Raw genomic sequence first — 26,103 nt, 5'->3', positions numbered from 1 at the left:
GGAGGCCAAGATCCAGATCCATCTTGAGAAAGCTGAGCAAAGATACTGTGGATGCTCACCATGAATCTTGTTACTTGATGTTTATTTTTAATGCTAAGATTCAACCACATGCTGCTCTAAGAGGATTGTTCTGTCAATTTTAGTGCCCATTACATCTCCCAAATTAAGTCCCAGGCACCACTGGGCTGCAGCTTAGCTCATTGTGAGCTGGGGAGCTGCATGACTTCGTCCAAGGGCTGAGAGCCGAGAACTCACTCTGAAGATAAACAGAACTGCAGTAAGCACTCCAGCTGTCAGCAGAGGTTTTGCTCAGCATACATCCACAGCAATTGTTTACAGGGTTAATGATCATCCAGGGGGGCAAAGATTACTATCATCTAAACCATAAGAGCTGAGCAGAGTGTTACAAGTAACCAATTGCCCCAGAAAAATAATTTGCTTTGCTCCAGACTTCAGCTCGCCACACTATCACCCAGAAAACACTTTGTAACGAGGTATTGCACACCTACCTATTTTTCCATGTAGAGAATTTCAAATGTCTGTCCTCCACAGACATAACACATTCCTGTAGAACTTTAACATAATACAAATTAATTTATTAAACTCAGTAAATTATTTACAGCTGTTAGCCATGTAGGCCTATTGGTTTGGACAGCTATCTGGGAAAGATGTGTAACTTGTACCAGTTTCCCCACCCCTCCTTGTTTATTTTTGATAAAAAACAGGCATTGATGCTAGTATTTCCGTGCTGTATTGTTGAAACACACATCGGGTCGTTGCTCACGTTATTTACTAAAAGCCAAAGGTCTTTGGCCGGCAGCAGCACTACCTCGTTTCAGCCACTAGAGCGAGCTGCTGCTCAACATTTGAGTGCGGTGTGGGTAATTGCTGCGTGGCTCAGGGGCGGTGCCTTGTCATTTCGTCACACGCATAAAACAGATCCACAGTTTCCCGAAGAACGGTCTTTACGATGCTGTGTCTGACTTTAATGCTCATGATTTCAGCACTGCAGAAGGCAATTTTCAGGGAACAAGAGAATTGTGTTTAAGATGTCCCACAATGTAGAGCTGCCCCCACATTAGTCTTAACTCAGAGAGTGGAAACTAACCTTCCCAAAGGAGAGCAGCTTGAATACAGAGACTATCCTATGGATACCATCCTTTCACCTCGGACCTAAACTTTTCCCTTAAGATGAAGCTGCAGAATATCTCTATTGACAACTGAAAATTCTGGGCATTAATAAATAATGAACGTGGGGCTTCTAATCATGAGCAGAAGGAGGTAAAAATAGAGTGGGCAGTGACTACAGCATAGTCCCTGTAATGCCTGATGATCACAAAGCAGGGTGATAAAACAGGGCAGAAAAATCCTCTACAAATCCTTTAACATGGGACTTGATAGCAAAAAACACCTGTGGGACCCAATAACCTGAGGCTGGATTCTTTCCACCCTTCCCATAAAAAGGAACAGCCCCTTGTCTTTGCTGCATCAAGAATTCCTACAGGTAGAGTCACATATGACAGTCAATTATTCCAGATTTGTGCATGAGAAGTGCTTAAGCCCAGAGTCTGAGATACTTCTGCTGATTCCATCTAGTGTTGCATGAGGAGTCATTTGTGACTCTGCCAATAACATAAACCACAGAACAGATATTGAAAGCAGCTTGAATGCTAAAGCTGGATGCAGATTTAGAGCTTGGCTAAAGCTTGTTACACTGCTATTGCTTTCACTGGAATTGTATCTGTGGGTTACAAAGTCAAACAGTCTTATTAATACATTAACATTTTTAATAAATAGCAAAATGAATCAAAACCTGGCTGACAGCTATTCAGTCCATCAGTAATGCAAGTGTTTCTTTCTGGCAGTGAAATGCCACCGAGTAGCAGCTCAGAAGTGACAAGTATGGAGCCTTACATTTCATCAGCCCTCTTCTTTCCCAGACAGGACTAATTCTTGTCTGTGAAACTTTCAGAGGCTGGCACAGGTTTTGATGGTTAATATGTTTTCAGATGCTGACCAGGGTTGCAAATAATTTCCAGTTGATATTCATCCTTGCTGATTTAATTCAATAAGGCGGCCAGCAAATACAGCTAATGTTCCTATAAAACAAACTAGCATAAATATGCCAAGGAGAAGATGATCAACCACCATTGCAACAAACTTCCATTCTTCTGCAGCCTGGGAAAGAAACAAAGGAGATGATGAAAGCTCTACAAAGCCACATTTGTAATTGGAATTCTTGTGATTCACTATCTTGAACAAGGGAAAAGTTATTCCTAAGTGCCACTACTATTAACTAAAAAAAATTTACTCATTTTCTTCTCAAACAGGTCAATTGCTGAGAAAGCCTACGATATCTATAAATGCAAATTTCAAGACTAAGTTGTTTAGAAATCCTGGTGGGCTGGTTCAATTTCATTAAAAAGAAATGTTGAAAAGCTTACTCTTTTTTTAGTCAAATTATTGGTTTTGAAAGAGAGTTGAAAACACTGAAAGCAAAACACTTAGTTTGACCCAACTAGCTTTTGGTTTCTACTACTTTTTCGTCCTCTTGGGATACCTAAGCAATTGTCAATGACTTAGCTGTAGTCCCTGCTTTTCATGCCTAGTATACACTCTAAGGTCTGAGAAAACCTTTTCCATAGCTCCCTTAAATGCTCTTTTCAGTTGTGGGACACTGTGAACCACTCCTTGTGTTTCCACTGGGTGCTTTTGTGGGAACCCAGCACCCTAAGGGCGAGCAGAGTGCAAGGTGCTAAGTGCAGCAGGGCTCATGATTTCCACTCTAACTCTGCTTTATGGAGTGACATATACTGGCCTTAGGCACCCTCTGATTTTGCCCTGGTTGCTCCAAGAAGTGAGAGAGGTTGTAAATTACCTACAGAACACTGATAACACCATTTGTAAGTGCAGAAGTGCACACAGAGAAATGGCAGCCTTCAGAAACCACAACCTTCAGTTTATTTGAGGAACTTGACTTTTGAAACCCCCTGGAAGTGATATCAGTGGTGTCCAGATTACACAAGCAGCTGGGCTTCACTTCCGAAAGGAGCACCTACCAGTAACCTGAAGACCCTCCTTGTAAGCCTAGGAGGAAGTGAAGCCCAGAGGTGCTGAAGCCACGCCAGCCCTACTGAAGGTAACACTGTATCTGCAGAGAGTCAAGGGAAACATGAGACTTCAGCCAGAGCCATTCCACATGCTCCAGGAATTTCGTCACAGGAACAAACAGTGTGGTGTAAATCCTGCCCCTGGGAAGGAGGTGCCTCCTTTACAAGAGCATGACCAAATGATGGTCCTGGTAATCACTCTCCACTTTTTCAGGCTAGCTTGCAACTCAACAGGAAACATCTAGGATCATTTAGAAAAGTGAAGAAGCAGGAGTGAATTACCTGTGCAGAAGCTGTGTGAGCTGTACTAACTGAAATTAAAAGGGGGCTAATTGCATTGAATGCGCTAGGAGGAGGCAGAGCTAGGTTTTTCCTGGGGAATGGTGCCAGATGTGACTCTACAGGCATTTATCCTTCCTTTGGCTTGCAATGTGGAAAAAAATCAGTAATCAGAGTAGCTCATGACATGATTCACTTAAAGTGACTATATTCAGGAGTAAACCAGAACTTTTTTTTTTTTTTTTTAAATCTGAATTATCATTTGTAAGTGAAATGTAACACTTCTCAGATAAAACTACTAGCCTTTGGAGTCCAGCTTGTTTCCTGGCTTCTCAAAAGTAACAGGAGCTTGTTTACCGCAAGGGGAAGACATCTGAGTGGGAGACAGGAGGAATGCGTTTTGGAACTTGCTTACAGTTCTTGAAACTGCTTTGTTACTCACAGGCACTCCATCTCTACAGCTTCACATGCCATGTTTAGAAAATAACCTTAGTACTGACACTGATTTTTTTTTTTCCTTTTTTTTTGGTGGGGGGGTGGGGGGGAGGGGGCAAAAGTTTGCCATCTACAACAATTATCTGTTGCTCCTTTTTGACTGCTGCAAGGGGAGACCCTGCTAAAGACAAACCAGCCCTTGGAGTGTTTTTGTGAGGTGGGGTTATTTGGGGGGGGGGAGGAAAAAAAAAAAAGGCAGCAAAAGGCAGCAATTTAAAAACAAGAAATGAATCATGCACAAAAAATGCCTTACATTGCTGGCGGCTTGGTCTGATTTCATAGTTTCCGCAATGTATTTGATTCCCTCTATAGCATTTTTCACATCTGGATTTCTTGTAAGCGGGGAGTAGAAGTTGACAGGCACAGAACCTGGCTTCCCAGAAATTTCAGAAATATCAATATCTTCTGCAAAAATATTCTTGTCTTGTTTATCCCTGGATGGCCGTTTCATTGTAGAGAAAAACATGATGTTTGGGATTGTGTCAATAAAGATCTGAAAACAAAGAGAGAGAAGATAGCAATTGCTTGTTGGTGGGGCTGTGTTACAGATGTAGCTGTGTGCAGAACAAAGGCAAGACTCTGCAGTCTCAGATTGCTTCCCATCCTGGATCAGATACAGATTCCCTCTTAGAGTATGTCACAGCCCATGCTTTGGTCACACTGGGGCTTTTGTCACCCTTATGTCCTGGGGCAGATAGGGTCACCCGCAGGCCTGTCATACATTTTCTGGAAGCTGTTTCCCCCTTCCATATAGTGTGTGCCATCTATACATGAAGGGGAGTGTGATGCCCCAGGGCAGACCCTCAGCTAGTGTGACAGAGCTCTGTCAATTCCATGTAACTTAGAACATTGCTTAGAAATCTGTCTCGAAGCATGGACTACAAAGGATCTCTTTTGGCTACTTAGGTTTGAGGTTGCTATTACAAATGCCCATAACACATGCATATAGGGTTTACAATAATTTCCTTCGGTGTCAGAGAGGCTTACTGCCAGAGCAATTTTAAGCATGTGCAGTGTTTGCCTTTTAAAAATCTCTCTTACTCAGAGATTGTTCATGCTGCAGAGTAAATCTGATATGAGCTCTAGCCATAAAAGTATAATTAGAAATACACAGAGCAACCTCCTACTCATGTCAGGGTTTAATATTAACCCAGGCAGGGTGAAAAAAGGCAAAAATAAGCTAAATGGATCCTCTTTGGTACTGTCTCCCTGGCAAAGAACCTGTAATGACAAATATTCAATTTTTTTCTACACCTTATGTCTACCATTTAGACTACTAGGCAAGGATCTCCTTGCCTCCCAAGGACTGTATTTATTATAAACTGTATTTACTGGAAAACTACAGAGAAGACCATAGCTTTTGATAAATTGCCTTTTGCAAAATGGGATGCTGAGTGAAGGTACTCCCAAGGGTTTTTGTGCTCTGTACTCACGAGGGCCAGTGAACTTGACCACTGGCAGACAGCAGTGCTTTACAATCAGATGGAGAATTAGATGAGGAAAATGTGATTTGAGTCCAGCTGGACATTTTATTTGCCCTGTACCTTCAGCCACCCATGCTTTGTCTTATCTGTTCCCTGCAAGACTCTACCCCAGTGGGCAATTTTGTTACTTAAAAGAACACTTTAGCAGTCTTGCTGACTTGCACATCTAAGTACTAAACACTGGCTCTTGTGCCTAGAGAGATTTAACATGATGCATTTTCTTCCCCAATTCATGCTGACTTTTATTAGAAAACCTGCCAATAAAATATGGAGTGCTCAGTGGAAAGCAGGAAGCACACAAATCCATAGAGCTCACCTTCCTGACCCAGTGTGGCATGGTGTGGGTGCTCGGGGAGCGGTGGTGGGTGTTGATGACGACGACCGTGATGATGATTGAAGTGATGACAAACACCATAGTAAACAACATGTATTTTCCTATTAAAGGCACTGCACTGGAGGTGGAGGGGATCAGCTCCACGATGACCAGAAGGAACACAGTCAAAGACAGCAGGACAGAGATGCTGAGAGTCATTTTTTCACCTGCCATGCAAAAAAAAACAAAACAAAAAACCCAAACCCAAACCCCAAACTCCATTGTTGCACCCATCATTCAGTACAGAGAGTACTTACTGGAGAAGACAGAATGTGGGTGATGGCTATTCACACAGTACATGTGTGCATCTGGAGTGCTATCATTTCTCCCAGCATTCAGACCAGAAATTTGGTTGTCCAAACCTGAGAGCCTAACACAGAATCAGCTCCAGCCTTAAGGTGCAAATCACCAAGTGTGACTGGGCTGAAGTACGGGTGGTGGACGTGGAAAGCTTACTTGCCGGGAGTACTTGGTGGGCTGGGCGTTTTGAATGATGAAATATATGCACCAAATTAATGCTTGCTCCTGGGCATTTGCTTGCTGTACTCTCTGGTAAGCTCATGCTGGGCTGAGTGGGCAAACAAAAGCCTAACTTCTAGTATGTAGGATATCAAAACTGAACTACAAAACATGAATCACAAATCTTTTTACTATCCAGTTCAACTTTCTATGAAATTTTCAACTGGATAAAAACCCAACATAAGTATTTTGTAGAAGGAGCTTAACAAAATGAAACAACATGAAAAGATGGCACCAGGTGAAATGAATGAAGCTGAGGAACTGATTGCAGGGAGCAAGAGCTACTCAGCAGGGACAAAGGAGGCCAGAACAGACCAGGATGCCTCTGTTTCACACAAGGTAATTTTAACAGATAACAAGCTCCCTGCTCTAACACCATGGCAAAGGGCTTCACTTGAACCTTCTGTGCTCACTTATTGTGAGATGTGCTAATACACTTCCTACCTACCTACAGCAAAAACATATAAACCAACTAGCCAAATCTTTGCTTTGTAGAAGTTAACCAGGTTAACTTGGACTGTCCTCTGGGAAATCAGTCCAAGTTATTTATATCAATAGTTTCAACTTTCAGCTTTTGCCCTTTATTTGCAGAATCTTTAGAGCTATTATTTTGAGAGGAAACGTCCTGTTGTGTGTGCTGCCTTTCAAGTCTTGGTGATTTGAAATACACAGAACTTCTCAGAAACTTGTTAGAAGAATGATTCCTATGGCAGTCAAATGAACAAAATTCCATACCTGAATCCGTGGGTAGGTAAAACACAAAGCCAGTTAAAAAGGAGAAGAGCAGGCAGGGAATGATGACATTCACGATGAAGTAGAGGGGCAGGCGCTGCATGAGGAAGTGGTAGGTGATATCCAAGTAAGGGGTGTCAGGGCAGCAAGCGTAGTAAACCCAGTGCTTCCAGCCACGGTAGTCTTTCATCACCCACTCCCCACTCTCCATGAAGTTACTCAGGTCTGGCCGGTCACTCTCCTGACAGGAAAAAAAATATAATTAAAAAACAAAGAAGTCTCAATATTAGATGTTCTGCACAAAATCAAAACGTGGCAGTCACTCGGGAGCAAGATTCCAAATAACTCAGGCACTTCATGCACTGTTGGGAGAAAACCATTCTTGTCTGTGTTGTTTTGCCTCAGAGTAGCATCCTCTACACACCGTTCAACTAAATATTTTTACAGAAAGCAAATTTTGGAAGCCAAACCAGGAAATTTTGTGCTACACCTACATATGGAGGCCTTACATTTTATAGGTTGTGCCTGCTTGGCTTTCAGTCAAAATGAGGTTATATTCCATTCTAAAATCTGAAATGTCCCTAGAAACATATCTAGGTCTTTACTGCTTTTCCCGATTACAAACTCTTTGCTTACCGGGTTAATAACAACCATTGTACCATCATATGTCCAAGTTCCCAGCTTCATACTGCAGTTCTGCTGGTCAAATGGGAAGTATGTGACTATAATTTCACAGTAGCTTTTAAAAATAGCCGGTGGTGTCCAGGTGATCTGGCCTGTGTGCTCCAGAAGGACTTTGGTGTATTTAACAATGGCAAAATCACCATCTGCACTGCAAAAGGAACAAGGATGTTAGCAGCAATATGTCAGTGTAATTAACAGTGACAAAAGGATTTCTCTGTCTGTCGATGGGCTGGTCCTCCTGAGACCATTGTGCCTGCTCTTCAAGAAGCTTGCTCTGAGGCACTACACACTGGCCCAGATGTTGTGGGAAAGCAGCCCCACCGCAGCAGTGAAACAGGGCAGAGCTACCCCTCCCTTCCCAGGCAGCTGGCACCCCTTACTTGTTGTAAAGAACAAGGTCTGGCCTCCAGATATCATCAGAGGGGATGCGGATTTTTTTCACGCCGCCATAGTCATCTGGATTCCACTTGAGGTTGACATCTGTCCATTGCTAAAGAGGGAGGATTTCAGCCATTGAGAGCCTCTTTCAGTATTTCAAGTGGTAGTTTCGTTACTTCACAGAAATACGTACTTCCCTTGCTTTGGCACATACAGGTAAACATAAACATATGCTAGTGGGACCTATAGCTAATTTTTTACAGTAACTTAAGTTTTAGTGTAAGGAATACAATGCAAAATGCTTTTCTTAAGGCTCTTGGTATCCACCACATTTTGTTCTTGAGGCCCCCAAAAGAAGAAATGTTCTGCTATCTGACCCACCTGCCCAAGTTGCCCCTGAGAGTATAACAGAGTAGTTAATTCCTGACTGTGCCCAGTGTGTTTATTTGTATTGGATGAAATGCTTAACAATATTTAGAGTTACCTGTTTCAGGCGTACATTGGTTGTCACAATCTGGTTTACCTCATCCTTAAAAAAAACAAACAAAACATAAAAGGAAAAAAAGAAGGCTGTAGCAGCAAACATCAGGATTAAAAGAGAAAAATTGTTTCCTTAAATAAATGACAGCATTTGGCACTGTCACATAAGCTAGGCATTCAGTATGTGCCAGGTGTTGATACTGTACCACACTGATCAGCTGAATGAGCTGCAGCCCAACGGTGACAACCACAGCATCCCGGTGGTCCTCTACCGGGCGCACCACCTTGTTGTAGTCCTTAAACAAGTCCTCAACGAGGCGAGTCTCATGCTCATAGCAGACGGCACGCAGTCCAGCTGTGGAACAGTAGTGGTGGCTTCAGTGAGATGGCAGAGAGGATAGGCTGCAGCACCACGCTCCCCTCAGACTGAGGAAGGAAATGCTGTCAACGGGTTAATGCAGAGTCTGTGGCATGGCTTCTCATTTCAGAGGGGCATTATGTGCACTGCAAACACTATCAGCAGGGGTAGCTACCTATCTGATCTGCAGGTCATCGTAGCAGTAACAACAGCCTTCAACCAGGAAATAGGCAAAACCAAACAGCCATGGTTGTGAACATCACATTGAGAATTAGGAATCTCCTCCAGGCTCTCCCAACTGCCATATGTGTTTACATGCAGTGCTTGTGGACAGTTAGGCATAGAGAACACCCTTAATCAGGGATTTCCAATGACTTCACAACTAATTCCACTGGCTTGCCTGTAACAGTAACATTAAAAGATAGGACCAAGCACTACAGTCATTGATGTGAAAGTATCATCCAGACTCCCTGCATCTGAAGTTTAAGTAGAGACAGAGCTCTTCTTCATGATGGAAATTGCTCAGGTTGTATTTGTGGTGAGAGAGAAGGAAACCGTTTATAATTCCCAGGGACACTCTCAAGCTGTCCTTGAACAGCTCTGCCCACATACTGCTCAGCCTGATTTGGCAATGCTACCTGTAAAGAGCCTGTGTAAGAAGAGCATCATGAGTGAAAATGGCCGGTAGCAGCTTTGTTTTGATGCACCTTCAGCAGTGCATGTGCATGGCATTGTACTCCCAAGAAGGGAAGGCTCAGATTCCCACCTCACAGAAAAATGAGAGGACTCCATTTCCAGATTGCCTGTGGCTCAAAGAGCAGCTGCATCATGTACCCAGACTGTAGCTGCTTCACTGTTGCAGGAGAGTAAAGCAAACGAAAGAGGGGCTTAGGGATTTTTTCTGTATGTACTCCTTTTTAAAGGTAGCTGCAGGGACTGGGACAGCAGAGCATTGCTGCAAGAGTTTTTGGCAGATCCTATCCTTACATTCCCACCTCAGTTTGAAGTGTGGGCCATTGGAGTCAAAAAGAATTTTGCTGCTGACTCCAAACGAAGACAGGATTTCCTCATTTCCTAAATGACTTCTCATCAGCTCCTTTTATATGGTTGAGATGAGATGCCAAGGATTCTGTCTCAGTCCTGTCCTGCCATGAGACAGCATTAAAATACTTGGATGCCACTGTGAAAAGCTGTCTGACACAGGCAAGCACTGCCTGCTTCCCCTGCCAGGAGACTGGGCAGGGGTGGGCAGGAGGCATCCTTCAATTTTTAAGGTACAATCACAGCATCGTATCTAAGTCAAGTTCTTTGCTGTGCTTTATTAATCCAATTAAAATTCTTCATATTGGTACCTTCTGGTGTGACTTGGTAGGAATTTAGTATACTGCTTGAACTTGGTGAAAAGTTTATTAGGATTAAAAAATACTCATTTTTTTTATAAGAGAGCTTAAAAACACACACAGCTGTAACTAATTCTTGCTTCCCTGTTAGTAGTCCCACAACTTGAGGAAGTTTCTGGTAATGAATTTCAAGCCATGAGCCTTTCACACGGTTTGAAATACACATAGCACCAGAGTAAATGGGAGCATGTCAAGAAGATGACAGAGAGAAAAACAATTTAACACAAAAACTTCTCACTTCAAAGTAGCTAGCATCTAAAATTACAAATACACAAGTTGTTACCAGCGCACTCCAAAGCTCTCGTTTAAATTATTTGGTGTGTTCATAAAACCTTATCAGTAGGACAGACTGCTCTTAGGACACACATTCACACATACTCAGGAAGGAGCTGACCCCCATTCAGGGCAACGACTGAAACATGTTTACCTGTATAGATGAGGAGGAGTATGTGAGGGACCTTCATCGTCCTGGCTCCTTCTTGCTGCAGTCATACAGACAGAGGCACAAAAGCACCTCTAAGTTCTCTTCAGAATAGAGCTGTATTGCCTCCTGCCAGAGTGCTGGTGAAACATAACCACCAGGTATTGATTTACAGCAGCTGTTTTTGGGAATGACAGCTGAGGGTTGTTGGGCCATGGGGTTGGAAGTGGGAACACAATGTGTTTCACCAGTCAAATATCTTCTGCAGTTTACAGATGGTAATTTTTTTTCTAAGTGGCAATGTGATCTGTTACTTCATAAACAAATAAAAGAAAATATTATCTGAAGAGCAGTGGGACATCTCAGACATTTCCTGAGCTAGAGACCAAAGCTGTGCATCATCATTTTTGATGAGAGCAACTTGCCAAAACTAGGATTTTGTTTCTCTGAAGGAAAACAGATCACAGTCATTTATTTCTGAAGCACCCTCACCAGCATACAGACTGCGTGCTCAGATGAGGCTGCTTCCTTTGCTTCACAAATGGGTGAGAAATCATTGAAGAAGTGAACAGATATGTTCAAGAGAGATCCATCTTCTTGAACCTCCTGGGGTTTTCCAAGGTACTCAGTAGATTCCCCCTTTGAAAGCTATTAGTAAAACCTAAGTAACCTGAAGTTAAGAAGGAAAACCCTCCCATAGATACCTATAGGCTTACTGAAGTGTGAAAGGCAAACCATAGGAGTATGTGTGGTTTCTATAACACGGCAGGTCCAGTGTATCCTGGAGGGCATGCTAGTGCTTGCTCAGTGTTATCATAAATCACCTGGAAAAGGGGCAAAAAGTGAGGTATTTTGTAGTAATAATTATGCAGGGTAGCAAAGAAGATGACCAACTGTGAAGAATTTTAATTTATATATATATACACACACATGAAAATAAAATGTCTACATGATGAGCTCCTCTGAGCATACTGATATCACTCAGGAACAAAATCTTGAGACAGATAGTTCCATGAAATGCTCAGTAGCATGAGAAATCCAAGTCCATGTGTTCCTAGAAAAAAGAGATGAAGCTAACAAGAAACATACTACTTTAAGTTCACAGTGTCCTGGGTGTTCTTTGCAGTTCTGGCCCTCTGGTTTCAAAAGCAGGCTTTGAAAAAGCTGTGAAGAAAGTGACGGCAACATCCAGACAAACTGGTTTCCATACCTGGAAAGGATAGGTAGTATGAACCTTCAGTATGAAAGAGAAGCCAGTGAAAGAAAGGGCTTTTGTAGGGTCTTTAAAGTCACAAATGGCCTGGAGAAGGCAATTTTTACTCACTCACTGAAAGAAAAAGAAGAGGGTATTGAGGGAAACCTGAGTTGATAGGCTTAAATGAGACACTTCTTCACACAGCATGGCCATTGTGGAACTCAGGACCACAGGAATTCCTGGCAGCCAGAAGTTTGTGTGTATTCAGAAAATAACCCCAATTCCCAGAGTCTGAGGCAGCGTCCTGGGGAAATACTGCTAAACATTTGCCCTGTTCTCACACTTTTCTGGAGGCACCTGCTGCTTGGAGACATTGCACTAAGTGCATTGCCACAGCCACTCTTAAACACTGCTCCAAAATTTCCTTTTCCAGAAAACATTCCCCACAAACCCCTTTCTTAGCAAACCTTTCTTAGAGGGAAACTCTGAATAACATCAGATATACCTTTTAATTTTTATATATACTCTTTTTATTGTGACAGCTGATTTGGTGGTTCATGCTGGATACTTTGTATTATTATTAATCATCATCATCATCATCACGCTGCCTTACCATCCTTTCCTCCCTAACTCAGCATTCAGCTCTCTATCTGTCCTTGTTCCTGCCCTGCGCCTTGGCCAGCAGCTCCCATTGTTCCAGCTATCTTGTTTCAAACAAGTGGCTGGCTGTTTCCAACCTTAATCCTGGGTCTGGCAGCTGCCGTGCTCATCATAGATACAATTGCATGGGGGCATTGCAGGAATGTTGATGCTGTCCCTCTGGATCCTTTCAGGGTCTCTCTAAGCATTCCTGTCCACCCATGGCAGGGCTGGTGGTTCACTCCAAAACAGATGGAGGAGAGGGTTCTCATGCTCTTTGGCAAATTATAGCTCTTGAGCAACATGAAAGGATCTAATTTCATGAAACTGGCAGGATGCAGAATCTATAGGAGCCCCAGAAAGTCTGCAGCCTTAGCATATTTATTTTGCTTGCAGCTGACCTGACATGAGAACAGCCTGCATGAAGGAAGCAGAAGTGAAATTAAGAGAAGAAAAAAGCAAAACAAAACAAAAAACCAGAGAAAAGGGAGATGTGCCATCAGGGAAATGGAGGGCACAAAAGCTGAAAAAAATAATAGGAGTAATCATTTGGGGGCTTTTTAGCTTACAAATACCAGATAAGCATTTTAAAATGCATTTTGGTATCAGAAAAATGGCATTGTCGGTGACAGTAGATTATGGCAGCACTGGATACAGGAAGACAGATGGTTAGACAAGTAGTTTGTGAGTTTGCCATGTGTTTGTTACCAGATTGCCGCTAGTTATAGACCGCATGGTACACGTTTCCCGCTGGAAGCCATCTCACAGGAGCCTGGCAGCTCGCAACTATTGCCACCAGATGGCAACAGATGGCTACAAAAGATGCAGCGGGCAGGCGGCGGGTGCGCAGGAGGGCATGCTCGCACGACGATCTGCTTAGCAAGACCAAAACAGAGGCAGAAAATATTTTCAAGGAAAAACGCGTTCAAGGAATTAACGACAGCCTTGAAATGTTAATGGACTGTACCCCCTCTGTTGATGCCAGAGTCCGTAAGGGTATGCTAAGCCTTAATACATACATCAGTACGTACTGACAGCTAGAATAGAATTCCACAAATCAAGAAACCCAAAGCTGCAGTTTTGCATACCATGACACACCTCAGCCCTCTTGCAAATATATTTTATCCCCGTGGGTATTTGTAGCAATTCTGTTTTCAGCAAATCTTTTATTTGGTTTTTATTACACAGGCCAAAGAAATTAAAAATACCAAAAGCTCACTCAAAAGTGGTGATATCAGTCTCTGCAGTTACAGAGCTTACAGTTTATAGCAAAGATGTGGTGGGCATTTATGGAATCAGAAACAGGCTTTCTGAAGAAGGACTTGAGCCTGGAAAGAAGAAGAGCAAGAAAAGTCCACAGTCAAACAGAATCCACAGTGACAAAATACACAGAGCATAAGTGTTAAGCTATTGCAGGTGAGGAGAAATACTGCACCTTTTCAAACTGGCATCAACCCTCATGGTCATGCTGCTGAAATGAAAATGACACTGGCAATGGAGACTCATTTGCCCAACCTAAGCAAGGCAAGTACAGCACTGAGAAAGGAGATCAGCAACAACTGAAAAGACAGTCTGGTGAGAGACAAAAGCTAATCAGCCACAAGGTGTCAGAGGAATTGATAAGAAGGTTGCAACTTCACGGTCTTGTTCCATTATGGAAAACTTCAGGAAACTGGTCCTGGAGATGAATAAAGTTACTGAATAAAGCAGCTCCAGCTATCATCACCGACCAGGTTGCTCCTAGGGCTCCTGAGTACTAGTGTTTATCCCTGGGACCTAGGTTAGTCATGATGAAGAGCAAAACAACATAAGGCATGTCTGTTAGCTGTAAGGTTTGCTCTGCCTGCTCCTGCAGGCCACTCTGTCAGACCAGCAGCTTGTGTGAACCATGCTAGAGCGGTAAGGGCAGCAAAGAAACTGCTTTGCGGGTTCATTCCTTCCTTAAGACTTTCCTGCACAGCAGAACTCCTCAGATACTCTGCTTCTGTGATCAGGAAAAATCTCATTCACACATGGTGGCTGCCAGGTAACCTGCATCTATTTAAAACTCTGCCCTTTCCCAGCAGCACAGCTCTGGAACATGCTCTTGGCCTGGTAGAAGATGCTACTGCTACTACCTGTTCTGAACTGTGTCTGCAACCAACAGACATGAGTTTTCTCTCTGCAGATACACAAAAACTCCACAAAGCACAGGAGTCTGGCAGCTGATAGTAAAACTGGGCAGAGAGAGTGGCCCAGGTGTCCAAGCTGGGATCCAGATCTAACACATTTTGGCCAGTGTTCTGAAGTTCAGAGTTTTCCTGAAGACATTTTGATAGGAGCTCCATTATGCAGCCAGAGGAAAGAAGAAATGTCAATGTGGCAAGTACATTATAATGCTTAAAGGCTGCTGCACTGGTTAGATGCTTCTCTTTTCCAGTTCACAGGTAAATAAATACATTAAAAATAAACAATCACATTTCAGCTCAGCTGAAACAGGCTCTTCTCTGATTGGTGGCCCATAAGGACACAGTTAACTATATACCTTTTGTGATGTCATCACTCCCAAATACAAAAGCAATTAACTCCTGGAACACGCAGCACCCCACAGCACAATCCCCACTTTGGCCCTAGCTACACGATGAGAGCACAAATGTCCACGTGGAGATCATCAGCTGCTAGTGGAGTGCCTGTGTCACCATGGGAGACAGGCACTCTAAACTATGCCACATCACACCTGTGCTAAGTGCAATTAGGATAAACTTTTGTGACCCTGAGAACACCTCCATAAGCCTGTGAGAGCCCTGGCATATCTAGCTTAGAGGAGCAAATTCTCTCATTGCTAGTACTGGCTGCATAAACACATAGGAACAAGTTTATTTTAATTCTGCAAGGCTGAGTGGCAGAGTACTCTCTCCCTGCACACACTGTGTGTCACCTCCCAAAGGCCTCACTGATCCCAGAAAACACCGAACCGAGGTCTCTACAAAGCACGCCTCTCACCCAGAGCTGCAGTGGTTGCCCCACTGTGATGAGCCATCACAGCATTTTAAAACAGGAAACATCATCCTCTACCCATGCTGTCCAGTAGGTCCTGCACATGACACACCTGGATTTGTTGATGTGTGCTTTACCTAGGACTGACCTCGTGCCACATGCACTTTTGTTACTTCAGCTGGGATTTTTGCCAGCACACACAGAGCATTTTGTTGATAATTAGTGGAAAATACTGACTTCTGTGGTGCCTGGGGTGTAGCTCTCACCTGTCACACAAAGTTTATCTCACCTCCTTGGCAGGCTGCAAGAAATTTGCTAGGTTCCTCTTGTGTTGGACAACAGGGAACTTACAAGCTTGTATTTGTGTAAAGCAGAAAACTAAAAACATACATGCAACTCAAGGAACACGTTTAAAGTGATAACCAAAACATCAAAAGGCCTCACTTTTGGAGTATGTTTTGCAGTGCATGGTGGCTCTCGGTTCCTGCAGAAGGGGTGGAGGCTTGCAGCAACAAGGCACATTTGGGTAGGGCTGAATGCTTTGCAGAAGTCAAAAGGAGTTTCTCACTCTGCTGACAGCCAACGCTAACTTTGTGCTCATAATTGCACATGAAGTCAAATTCCAGATTCCCCTGTGCACCAATATTTGGGATTTAACAGGCGTTCAAAACAGTTAGGGGAATATCTTGGTAAATGCAGACAACAGCAAGGAGAGCAATGTAACACAAGCAGGGCATGAGCAATGGCAGGGTAACAGCTACGTGAAAGAAACCAAGAGCAGAGTTCTAACTTAACAATTCTTAACAAAGTCTGGTTTTCAGATTAGCTTTATTGTGGAAGTCATCCTCCTAGCAGACAAAGGCCACATCTACACTTGAACTGTCACACAGCCCTTGAGTCTGCATTTTGTTTTCAAGCAAACAGTCTGCATTCACACACAGGAAAAGCTTACAGCACACTGAAGTGTGGTGTGGCAAAGTGGCTTAGAGCCGTTTGTGCCCAGGTGACACCTGTCATTCTGTACGGCGTCCATCCAATCCATACTGCCTTCACTAAGAAATAAGAGAATACTTCACATGAACACGTTCCTTGGCCAGTTTTCCTGGCTACTTTAGATGGTCAGTTCTGAAAACTTCATGACACCTTTACTCTCTTCTCTTTCTACACCCCCTGCACTTGGAGGTCACTGGTGATGCACTGGAGTGAGTATTGGGAGGGACACTACACTGACTGCTACCTGTCCTGGAAGCTTTAGACAGCAGCAAGAGCCTCATTTCTCTGCTTCTGGTGTGTTCATATGCCAGTGTAATGGGGGGGAAAGAAAAAAGGGGGGAGGGGAAAGGGGAGGGGAATCAACATGTCACTATGTGGTACACAGACCATTGGTGCCATCCAGCAGATATCAGCTGAGAATAGGTAACATTTGTACTCCCAGGTTCTTCTTAGTATCTCTAGGTAAATACAAGCAGATTAAAAAGAACCAAAGAAATGAAGAGGTTTAATCCATTTAAATCTTTTTATGACGCAGAGAACAAAGATTTCCATAGATGTGGCAAACATTCACTAGCATACAGATCAGCTGCCTTCCATCCTGTTACAAAATGAACACACCTACAAGAAGCAGGGAAGTGCAGGGTGCCCCATTGACACCATGCTGGCCTCTGCTAAAGGTGACAGCAATGAATGGTGCCAGTATGCCTACATTGCTTCTGATCCCTGCCTGCCAGCAGTGGTAGTCACTTGGGAAGCTCTCAGCTAGCACCATTAGGTGAAGTGAAGCATTTGGTTTTTTAGGGTCACTTTCCAAAGTGCATTTGCTTCTTCATTTCTGATACTGGAGCAAATCTTTCACTGGAGCTCTGGGAAGCTTTAGTGGGGTGGGGAGTTAGTCAGGTCAGAGCTCACTGTTGAAATTACTTGTAACAGAAGGAGACTTGAGTGTAGGCACACTAGCAGATTAGTTTTCTGGTTTTAATTAACACTGTCAGCAAAATGACACCATGGCTTAGGAGTGAAGCTAAACCCAGTATCAGAGCTGCAGATGGAAAAGGGAAGGTTGGGGGGGGGGGGTTCCTCCCACCAGCACAAGAGAAGCAGAATGTCAGATCCCTCCTAACACTGGGAGAGATTTCCAAACCAAGGACATTCACTGACCATAGCCAACCCACAATTTCTATGGCAGTGCCTCCAACTTCTTCTATAGCCTCCTCCACTGCAAATATCCTTATCAGGTAATGCCGAGTCACCGCTTTGCTGTAACTTCAGACTAACCTTTCTGGATTTACTTCACATAGAGAGAACTTCAAAGTAAGCTGTGGGCAGACCACAACTCATCCTCCAATGCGGAGCTGTAGAGACTCAGCATTAAGCCATATTTGAAATGATTCAGAATGGTGAGCCAGACAGAAAGGATTGCTGTACATGGACTACAGGCTGGTTTGGGTTTCTTGGTTGCTTTGTTTGATTTGTGTGTGAAACAAATTTGAAAAAACAGAGTATCCACTGCATTGTAACACAACTGGAAACAAAGGCTTTTCTCTGAAAGTCAAGATCATGTGTGGGTTGGGGAACTACTTCCAGGAGAAGTTCAGAGTTTTCTGTGGGGAAGTTGTTTGCAAGTGTCATTGCAATTCACCTAGGGAACAGCTTGCAACAGATGCTACAACTCCTATTTGATTATTTGCCTCTGTCTACTTTTAATAAGGGTGCTCAGCTAGGCTTCAGGTTTGTACTGTACCATGTTTGTGGTGTCCAACCCACCTTGCAGCAATCTCAGTGTACCTGTATTCCAGTAGTTTACTGGAAGATGTTATGTGAGAGTTATTGCATGGTACGAATAACATACGTCCAGCCTCAAGATGCTGGAGAACATGCAAGAGGATAAAAGAACAAAAAGCAATTAAAAAAAAGGTCTCCTTATCCCATTTTCAAGAATTGAGTAAGTGCTGGAAATGAAAAACAGCATCATGCTGTACTAAATTATTCTGAGTTTAGTGAGTGATTCTCCAAGTAATCTTTAGCATACACCACCTTATTAATAGTAATCTACAAAATGAGTTTGTGCAATCCTGTTTGCATTACTGACATGGTTAGCAATAAGGCATGAAAAAAAAAGAGGCAAAGAGCTAAAGCTTAGCATTCAAACTCTAGGCTTGATAGCAAACCCCCCAAATTACAGGCAATATAGTGCTTGAAAATGAATCCTAGTTGGCTGCCAAATATATTTTTCAAAACAATGCCTAATTGCCTCAGGAAATACATTAATCAAAGGATCCCAGAGGCTTAAGAACCATTTGTTCCAATGCACCAAGGCAGAGTAGCAATAAAGATCTGAGTAGTACATGTTGCTGTATATGTAATTGAGACAAAACACTTGCATGAGAAATAGGAAAGGATACTGAAGGAAAAACTCTTAAATTCTTTAAGCAGTTTATTCACTTCACTCTCATGAGAGATCAAATCAGAAAAACTGCTATTCTGGCCACGAGACCAGCAACATGAATTGTGTTGTCCAAATGGAGATGGCACCAGACCATGTAGAAAGCAGATCAAGTCAGCAGGAAGAAAGGGCTGGTCTCCAGAAGGGCTGTGGAGAACAGTATAACCTGAAAAGCCCATGACCACATGCAGAGCATGCTGAGCAACTGAAGAAGAGTTGGATCACTTGATGTATATGTTAGGCTTCCTTCCCTTAGCACATCAGGATGAAGTCCTCAGATCCTGTTGGAGGCAGAGCTTGCAGTGCTAGCCAGCCCAGTGCAAAAGACAGGGGACCCTGAGGAGTTTTGTTGGAGATGCAGTAACAAGCCTGGCACCCAGCTTCCCATGGCCTGCTTTCAGGCACATGGCCCCTGCCAATTACTTACACTCCCGGTAGCGTGCGAGTGAAGCAGAAAACACTCTTGACTTACATGGTTTGCTCAGCAATTGCTTTAATCCACAACACATCGCCTAACCATCCTTCCCTTGCATTGCATAAGCTCTCTAGGGCTGATGCGCAGTTGCTAAGCAGTAATTTTGCATGACTAAAAAAGAAATCCATGATTGCTGGGTTCACTAAATGTTTTTTTCTTTCCTTCCCCCCCTCCCCCCCCTTATTGCAATATAATTATAGCTATAATAAAAACATTGCAGAACATTCACTGACATGCAAAAATTAGGTCAGGAACAGAGCAAGTACATTATATATGCCTTTTAGAAGCCTCTAATTCTTCCTTTGCCATCAGATGGGGAAGGGCAGGCAAAGTTTGGCACTGCATAAAATCATAGATAACAGGTTTTGCCATACTGTCAGCTGATACGGCATCAACAGAAACTTGCATTCTTGTTTCAGAAGGCAGCTTGCTACCCTTATCACAGAGTTCTTCTAAAACCTCTTCACAGGCTCCTTGCATACAGCCCATCATGTTTTCCCTCTGCCTTGCAGTCTGAAATGGCAATGTTGACAGGCCCCACCTAATAAACTGTATATTTCTATATATGTTACTGTTTAATATTTTAGGAGGTGGCATCTCCAAACACTGCCATAACATGTACAAAGTGTACTTACAGATTCCATTACTCAGTTGTGAGTTATCACATTTCACACATGAAGACAGTTAAACAATTTAAGCACAGATCTAAGAATTTCCAGCACAGCAATTCAAATTAAAAGTAAAGGTGTCGTGATCTCCAGTTTCCCACAAGGAGGATTCTATAGCAAATTAGTCAGGTACTCACAGCTTGCTCCTTTGTCCAGTACATTCCCAGATGCTGTGACTATAGTTCAAGTGGCTCTTGGCTCAGAGAGGGCTAGGGGGCCTGTCTCTCTTGTGTGCTCCATTGCCAGGCTGCAGCCTTTCTGTGGCTCTTCTAAGATCCAGTTTTCTTGGAGCTTTTCCCCTTTCTGTCTTGGTCCAGGTGCAAGGCCCAGGTGTAGTTTGTTGCCTGTTAGGACAAGCTCTTCAGATGCAGCTCGGGCAGCATTTGAATCTTCTTGTTGTCTGGATGAGAAACAAGGCAAACTGCCAACCTTCTCAGCTGGCTTAAATACTGTCCCAAGACAATTAATACTCTTCAATAACAGAGAAACCTGATAGCTGAACCTATAGGATGAGGCATATCCCAACATGGCCAGGGGCACACACAGTTCACAGGTATGTTACAAGGTTAATTACACATGCTACACATTTAACTGGACCATCTGGACCCCAGGAAGTGTCCAGGTTAGCACACTCACAGGTGTTCAGCCCATTGGGCATATTTTGGGGTTTGACCCTTCAGGACACCCCACCAATAGGGAACTGGAGGGATATGCAGCCCCCACCCAGGAAGAGATCCCTGCACTGAGGCTAGGGACATGTGCTGTTCTCTTGAGGGTTATCCCACATGCTCTGCATCTGTCAAGATGCTGTGCATTGCTGTGGGTCTGCTGGGAGAGAGGCTTGAACCAAGGGGCTCTGTGCCAGACTGCCTGCAGCTGGGACATCTTTTGCACCAGGCTACAGAGGCTTGGCCTGGCTGATAAGAGGTCAAATAACCCTGTGCTGAACCGCTGGGCTAATTCATTGCTGGAATGTCTTCCTGGAATTTCAGCAAGATTTTTTGTTGCTTTTTCCCCTTTTCATCCTAAAGCTCCTAATTATGCCCCCAAGCACTGTTCTAAATAGCTTCTCCCCCCCAGAAGTTCTGATATTTAAGTTTTGCTAGACATACATTTTTAGTCACTGCCTCCATAATTTTGAATAATTTTGCCTTTGTCTTTGTTGAAGACTTGCTTTCCTTCATGCTTTCTGCAACTTCCTCAACTGCTACCAACTCATAGTTCTTGCCAGTGCCCCCCATTTTTCCCTCGGAAGTCTAAGGAAGGAATTTTTCCCAGTTTAATCCCTTCCTTTCTGTATTTTTTGACTGTGACCAATTGCCTTTTGATACAATGCTGCCAGTGAGGTGGCTCCAGCGTCTCTGCTGAGCCCCACATTGTGCTGTAGACATGTAGCCTGGGACACTGGGCATATTAAGGTCAACTCCTGAACTAGAGATAACATATATTTGTCATGGAAATCAATTCCTTCAGGGAGCAAATCAAATTAGTGATAACCTTTACTTACAGACCTAGGTCATTAATTGTATGGTCATTTAACAAATACAAATACTAAACCCTTCTACTTTTCTCTGTTTAATTATTTTTTTTTTTAAATGAATGAATGAAACTTAAATCAAGTAATTGCTTATATAACTATGCAAAGTATCTTCCTGGTTAAGCAAAAAGAAGTATCAAATTCCTTGCAAAGACAACATTTATTTCTGTGTTACCTGCTCAAATGGTTACCACTTAGGGCAGATCAGAGTTTCATTAGGATAGTAATAAAAGCAAGATTAAAATGGAGGCTTTGCCTACATAATGGAAAAAATAAATAAATCACCATTAAGTTAAGGAGATGAAAACAAAAACCAGTCACTGCAATCCAGTCACAGATCCCAGGGATTCAATGTCAAGCAAGTACTTCACTAACTGTTGGGAGTTCTCTATCTCACCTTCCTGTCCTTAATGCAGCGCACGACCTGTGTATTTGAACCCTGGACACATGCTCTACAAGGAGCAATTTTGTCCCACGTCTGGTGAGCAGCTTGGTTAGCAGACACTGTCAGACTTAATTATTTGAATATTGAGATTATTTGGTGTTAAACACATTCTAAGTTATCATCATCACTTGGCATGTGGTTTCCTTCAAATCTCATCAGAATGTGAGACATGGGGAAATGGCAGGGATTTGACTGCCTGACCTCTAAGCTTCTGTGCCTGTAAACTATTGTAGCTGCTCGTTAGGGAGCTCTCAGGGGAGCAGGTGTAGGGGCATTAAGGAAAAGCTATGTTTCTTGAGCTGGGTTTTTTGATTTTTTTTTTCTGGGACTTGGGTTTCCTTTAGTGTGTGTGTTTTGTTTTTGTGGTGTGGTGTGGTGTGGTTGTTTTGTTTTGGTTGTTTTGTTTTGTTTGACAGCAAGCTAACTTCTTTCAGCAGTTCAGATTTTTCTTTTCCTGCAGGAACTTCCATGATTATAATCACTCCTTAATCTGCTAGAAAAAAGGCATCTTCAGCAGGAGGCTGGCGCTTGGTCGTAGCTGATACGCCATGTTTGCCCTGCATGCAAAGGTTGACTATCCCGAGTGAATCTAGGATTGCTAGTTTGTGTGGTTTTTTTCCCTGACTCTGATCCAGCTTCACACCTCTCAGTGGCCACTGTTACTTCTAGATGCAGGTGAAACATCTGCAAAGTGAAGGGAACAGACATTAGTGTCAGCAGAACTCACCTGCTGCTGCACTGAGACAGAGGTGCTGGATATTCCACGTAAGAAGAAACTGCAATTATTCTAATTACTTCTATTTAGAAGTGGAGCTTTGACTCCTCATTTCAGGCTTCCTTGCACAGCAATGAGGAACAGCAGATGTCTTTTGCTCAGGTAAGCCTAGAGCTCTGGCTCACCAGAGCTGCCAAAGGACACAGGGTGGCACTACCACAGCCAGAGCTGCTGAAGCAGTGCCATGCCCTTCTCTGGCCACGCCCTGTGTCAGCTACTGGAGAAAAGGATGTTTTTGCCACATTTGGCTATGATGGCATCAGGCATCAAGAACAAGCACACAAGTAATGCAAACACTGCAGTGCAGCAAGTGGGTCAATCACGTGTACAGAATCTTGCCAGCATTATTTAGGAAAAAATCTTACCTCCTGATCACAGACCCAGTGACACAGGAGTGTTGCCATGCCAAGGAGCTGAGAGCTGACTGCAGCTATAGGGCACTGCAAAGGATCGGCCAGAACCACTGTGAAGTACCCTGGAAGGAAAGGCAGGAGTGATGGATGGTCTGGGGACTGGGATACACAGGGCCATTAGGCAACACAGGAGTGAGGAAATGCATTGCACGCTGTTGAGGCAGCAGGGGGAAATGCAGTATGTTTAGGAGTTGGCTTGGAACAAGGTAGCAGTGAACATATGTGGCTGCTGGAGTGTGCAAGGCAGATGCGACTAGGGAGCATATGGGCCATTGCTCTTGGGCTGGGGGGGCAAGGCTGTGGTCAAAGACATGCAATACTCCAGCTGGGTCAGTTCACTGGGATAAATAAAGTGATAATGTGTACTAATTAATACATGAATTATAGCAGCAAGTCACTTTCAGTGATACAAAACATTAAACAATAATAACTAAAAAAAAAAAATTATCAGTAGAGTGCTATCTTCTGCCCCTTTTTTTCCTGACTGGGCACATAAGGAAGGAGGCAGCATCTAGGGAGGCACCTTATGATGACAGAAAGGGAGCACAGCTGGCTGCATGAAAGGAGGCATTAGGCAAAACCTCTAAGTTACCCAAACAGCCTGACTGAGCTGTTCTTGTGGGGTGGGCATTAGGGAAGCCAAACAAAGCATCTTCCTACTTTTAGCATCTCATTATGTCTTTCTTCCCTGTAGATCCCTCCCTCTCTCCATCTCTCCTTTCTTTATCCATTTCCCCTTCTTTTACTGCCAGTCCTTGCCTCCCCAAGGGCAGCTATGCCACTTTTCTGGGACCTGCCCCCTTATTCTCACTCTTCTATTCCTGTTTATCCTGGTTCCTCAATACCGCCTTGTGCCTTGGGGGTCTCCTTTCCTTAATAATTAGACATTTCCACTCTTTGTCAAAATAATTAGGGTCCAAAACATTCCTCCAGTTTTGAATTGGATCAATATGTTATTTGTCACTGATCTTCTCTGATGTATTTTCCCTTGCACAAGGCAATGAAGAAAAAGAGCCAGGCAGTGACATGGAGACGCTGTTCAGTCGCAAGCAGTGCTGCTGTAAGGACTGCAAAGCATCCCAGTGTGAAGCTCCACCCAGGGATGGGTACTTCACTAGGGTGGTTGTTTCTGCCATGCTAGGAAGTGCTTCTGGGGACAAACTGTCCCATGGGTGGCACATCTCCATCAGAGGGGCATCAACAAGGCTGATGAAAAAGCAATGCGTAAGAGGTTGTTTATGAGAGCAAAGAAAGAAAACTGTTTATAAGCTTTGGTCATTCTCCTTTCACATGGTGTCATGGTTGAACCCCAGCAGACCACTAAGACATGTTAGTAGAGCAGGCCAAAGGGCTTGAATAACACTGTTCACCAGTGCTGAACACTAAGTGCAAAACAAGTGTTCTGTGATGTTATTTATGTTTGAAACTCAAGTGTATTGATCTGCTCTTGGCAGCTGCAACTGTGGAATGGTGAAATGCAATTCCAGTTTGTACACAGGCAATTATAGCTATATATATATATATATACACCATCAAGCAGTAGATGGCTTGACAATCCTTTTTTGGTTTGTTTAAGAGTTCTGAAGCACTGTTAAGAGGCATCTGGACAATGAAGGGCATTTTGAAACAAAAGAGGCATATGTAGGACACTTGGCAAAGTGTCAGGCTCCCAAGTGTTTAAATCAGAATGGTCTTGTCAAAAGCAAAACTTGTAAAACTCCAACTCACTTCAGAGTTTCTTCAGGGTCAAAGTGCCAACGTGAAAACTGAAACAGTGTTTTTGAAACATATTTGTTAAGTACAAACAAACAGATTAATGTTAGAGTTCTAAAAGCAAAATTTAATAAATTAATATATGCATGCCAGATAAAAATACAAAATTACAATTGAAATAGCAATAATAATAAAGGAACACTGTTCAGCATTGCAGATTTCACTGCAACCACCATAAACATCATGAAGAATTACTTAAAGTAACATTTAAAGTACACATTTTTGTTCCTGTTAAAACCAAACTACTATATGATGAAAAACCAGAAAGGAACCCAGGAAGAAATCAGCCCCAAAAGTGGCATGGAATGATATGAAATGTCAATAAACTGCCAGAGGCTCCATTTCACACAAGTTGGCCTTCTTTTTAGTATCAGAAACCAATTACATAGAACATAAAAGCAAATTCACAACAGGTTTACACGGAGAAACATGCTGAATTACAATCACAAACTATCCAGAACAAAGATGCTGCACCAGTTCAGTTGTTTTCTTCATAGAATGAGTCTCACCAGAACAGGGAGAACAGGGAGCAAATCATGCAATAGCTTTAGGCTTTTTGCTTGCTTTCTTTTTTTTTTTTTTTTTTTCCTTTTTTTGTTTTTATTTAACATGATAAACACCCAGGATTACTAGTACTGGCAAGTATGTGTTAACCTTTTCCAACATCAGCTGAATGGCACTACAGAAATGACAGAGAGTTCCTTCATTTTTATCCTGAATACATCGAAAGCTCTAGCAAGTACGGAATTCATCGACAAGAGCCATTAAATTACTTTCAAAATATTCCTTCATCCATAGAACATTGTTGCTTCCTTTTTTTATTACAAAACCCCCAAAATATTCAAAATAAAATGTCTTCATTTTTTATAAGCATCTCCACCACAAGTCTCTGATAACGGATGTCATTCAATGCAGCCATTGCATCCAGTTCTGGCGCTCTCATTAGAGTTGGTCCAAAAACTATGCCCAGATTCTCTGCACTCATCAGATTTTCCTTTTCGTAGAGTGTTACTCTGTGAAAAAAGAAAAGAACAGTGTTTTTCACATTCCTTCCA

General features: G+C 43.0%; 2 protein-coding genes across 3 annotated transcripts in view; both read right to left on the bottom strand.

The window, feature by feature from the left end:
- Positions 1-1,910: 1,910 nt before the first annotated feature.
- Positions 1,911-10,784, bottom strand: CHRNA1 (cholinergic receptor nicotinic alpha 1 subunit). Its single transcript, XM_054173090.1, has 9 exons — positions 10,720-10,784; positions 8,741-8,909; positions 8,539-8,583; positions 8,057-8,166; positions 7,629-7,824; positions 6,996-7,233; positions 5,685-5,908; positions 4,138-4,377; positions 1,911-2,178 (listed from the first exon to the last, which is right to left on the bottom strand). Exons 1-9 carry the CDS (start codon positions 10,782-10,784, stop codon positions 2,047-2,049), a joined length of 1,419 nt encoding a protein of 472 aa, XP_054029065.1. The 3' UTR covers positions 1,911-2,046.
- A 14,310-nt stretch (positions 10,785-25,094) lies between these two features.
- The window catches only part of CHN1 (chimerin 1), a 100,198-nt gene continuing 99,189 nt past the window's right edge, over positions 25,095-26,103 (bottom strand). For both annotated transcript variants that reach the window (XM_054174292.1, XM_009906647.2), the window contains one exon: positions 25,095-26,061. In XM_054174292.1, coding sequence (XP_054030267.1) covers positions 25,890-26,061 — 172 coding nt within the window. In that variant the 3' untranslated portion in view covers positions 25,095-25,889. The remainder of the gene's footprint in view (positions 26,062-26,103) is intronic.

The sequence above is a fragment of the Dryobates pubescens genome, chromosome 2, assembly GCF_014839835.1.
Source record: "Dryobates pubescens isolate bDryPub1 chromosome 2, bDryPub1.pri, whole genome shotgun sequence".
Classification (NCBI taxonomy): Eukaryota; Metazoa; Chordata; class Aves; order Piciformes; family Picidae; genus Dryobates; species Dryobates pubescens.
Note: the sequence above shows the minus strand (reverse complement) of the source record. Positions and strands in the feature narration are given on the sequence as shown.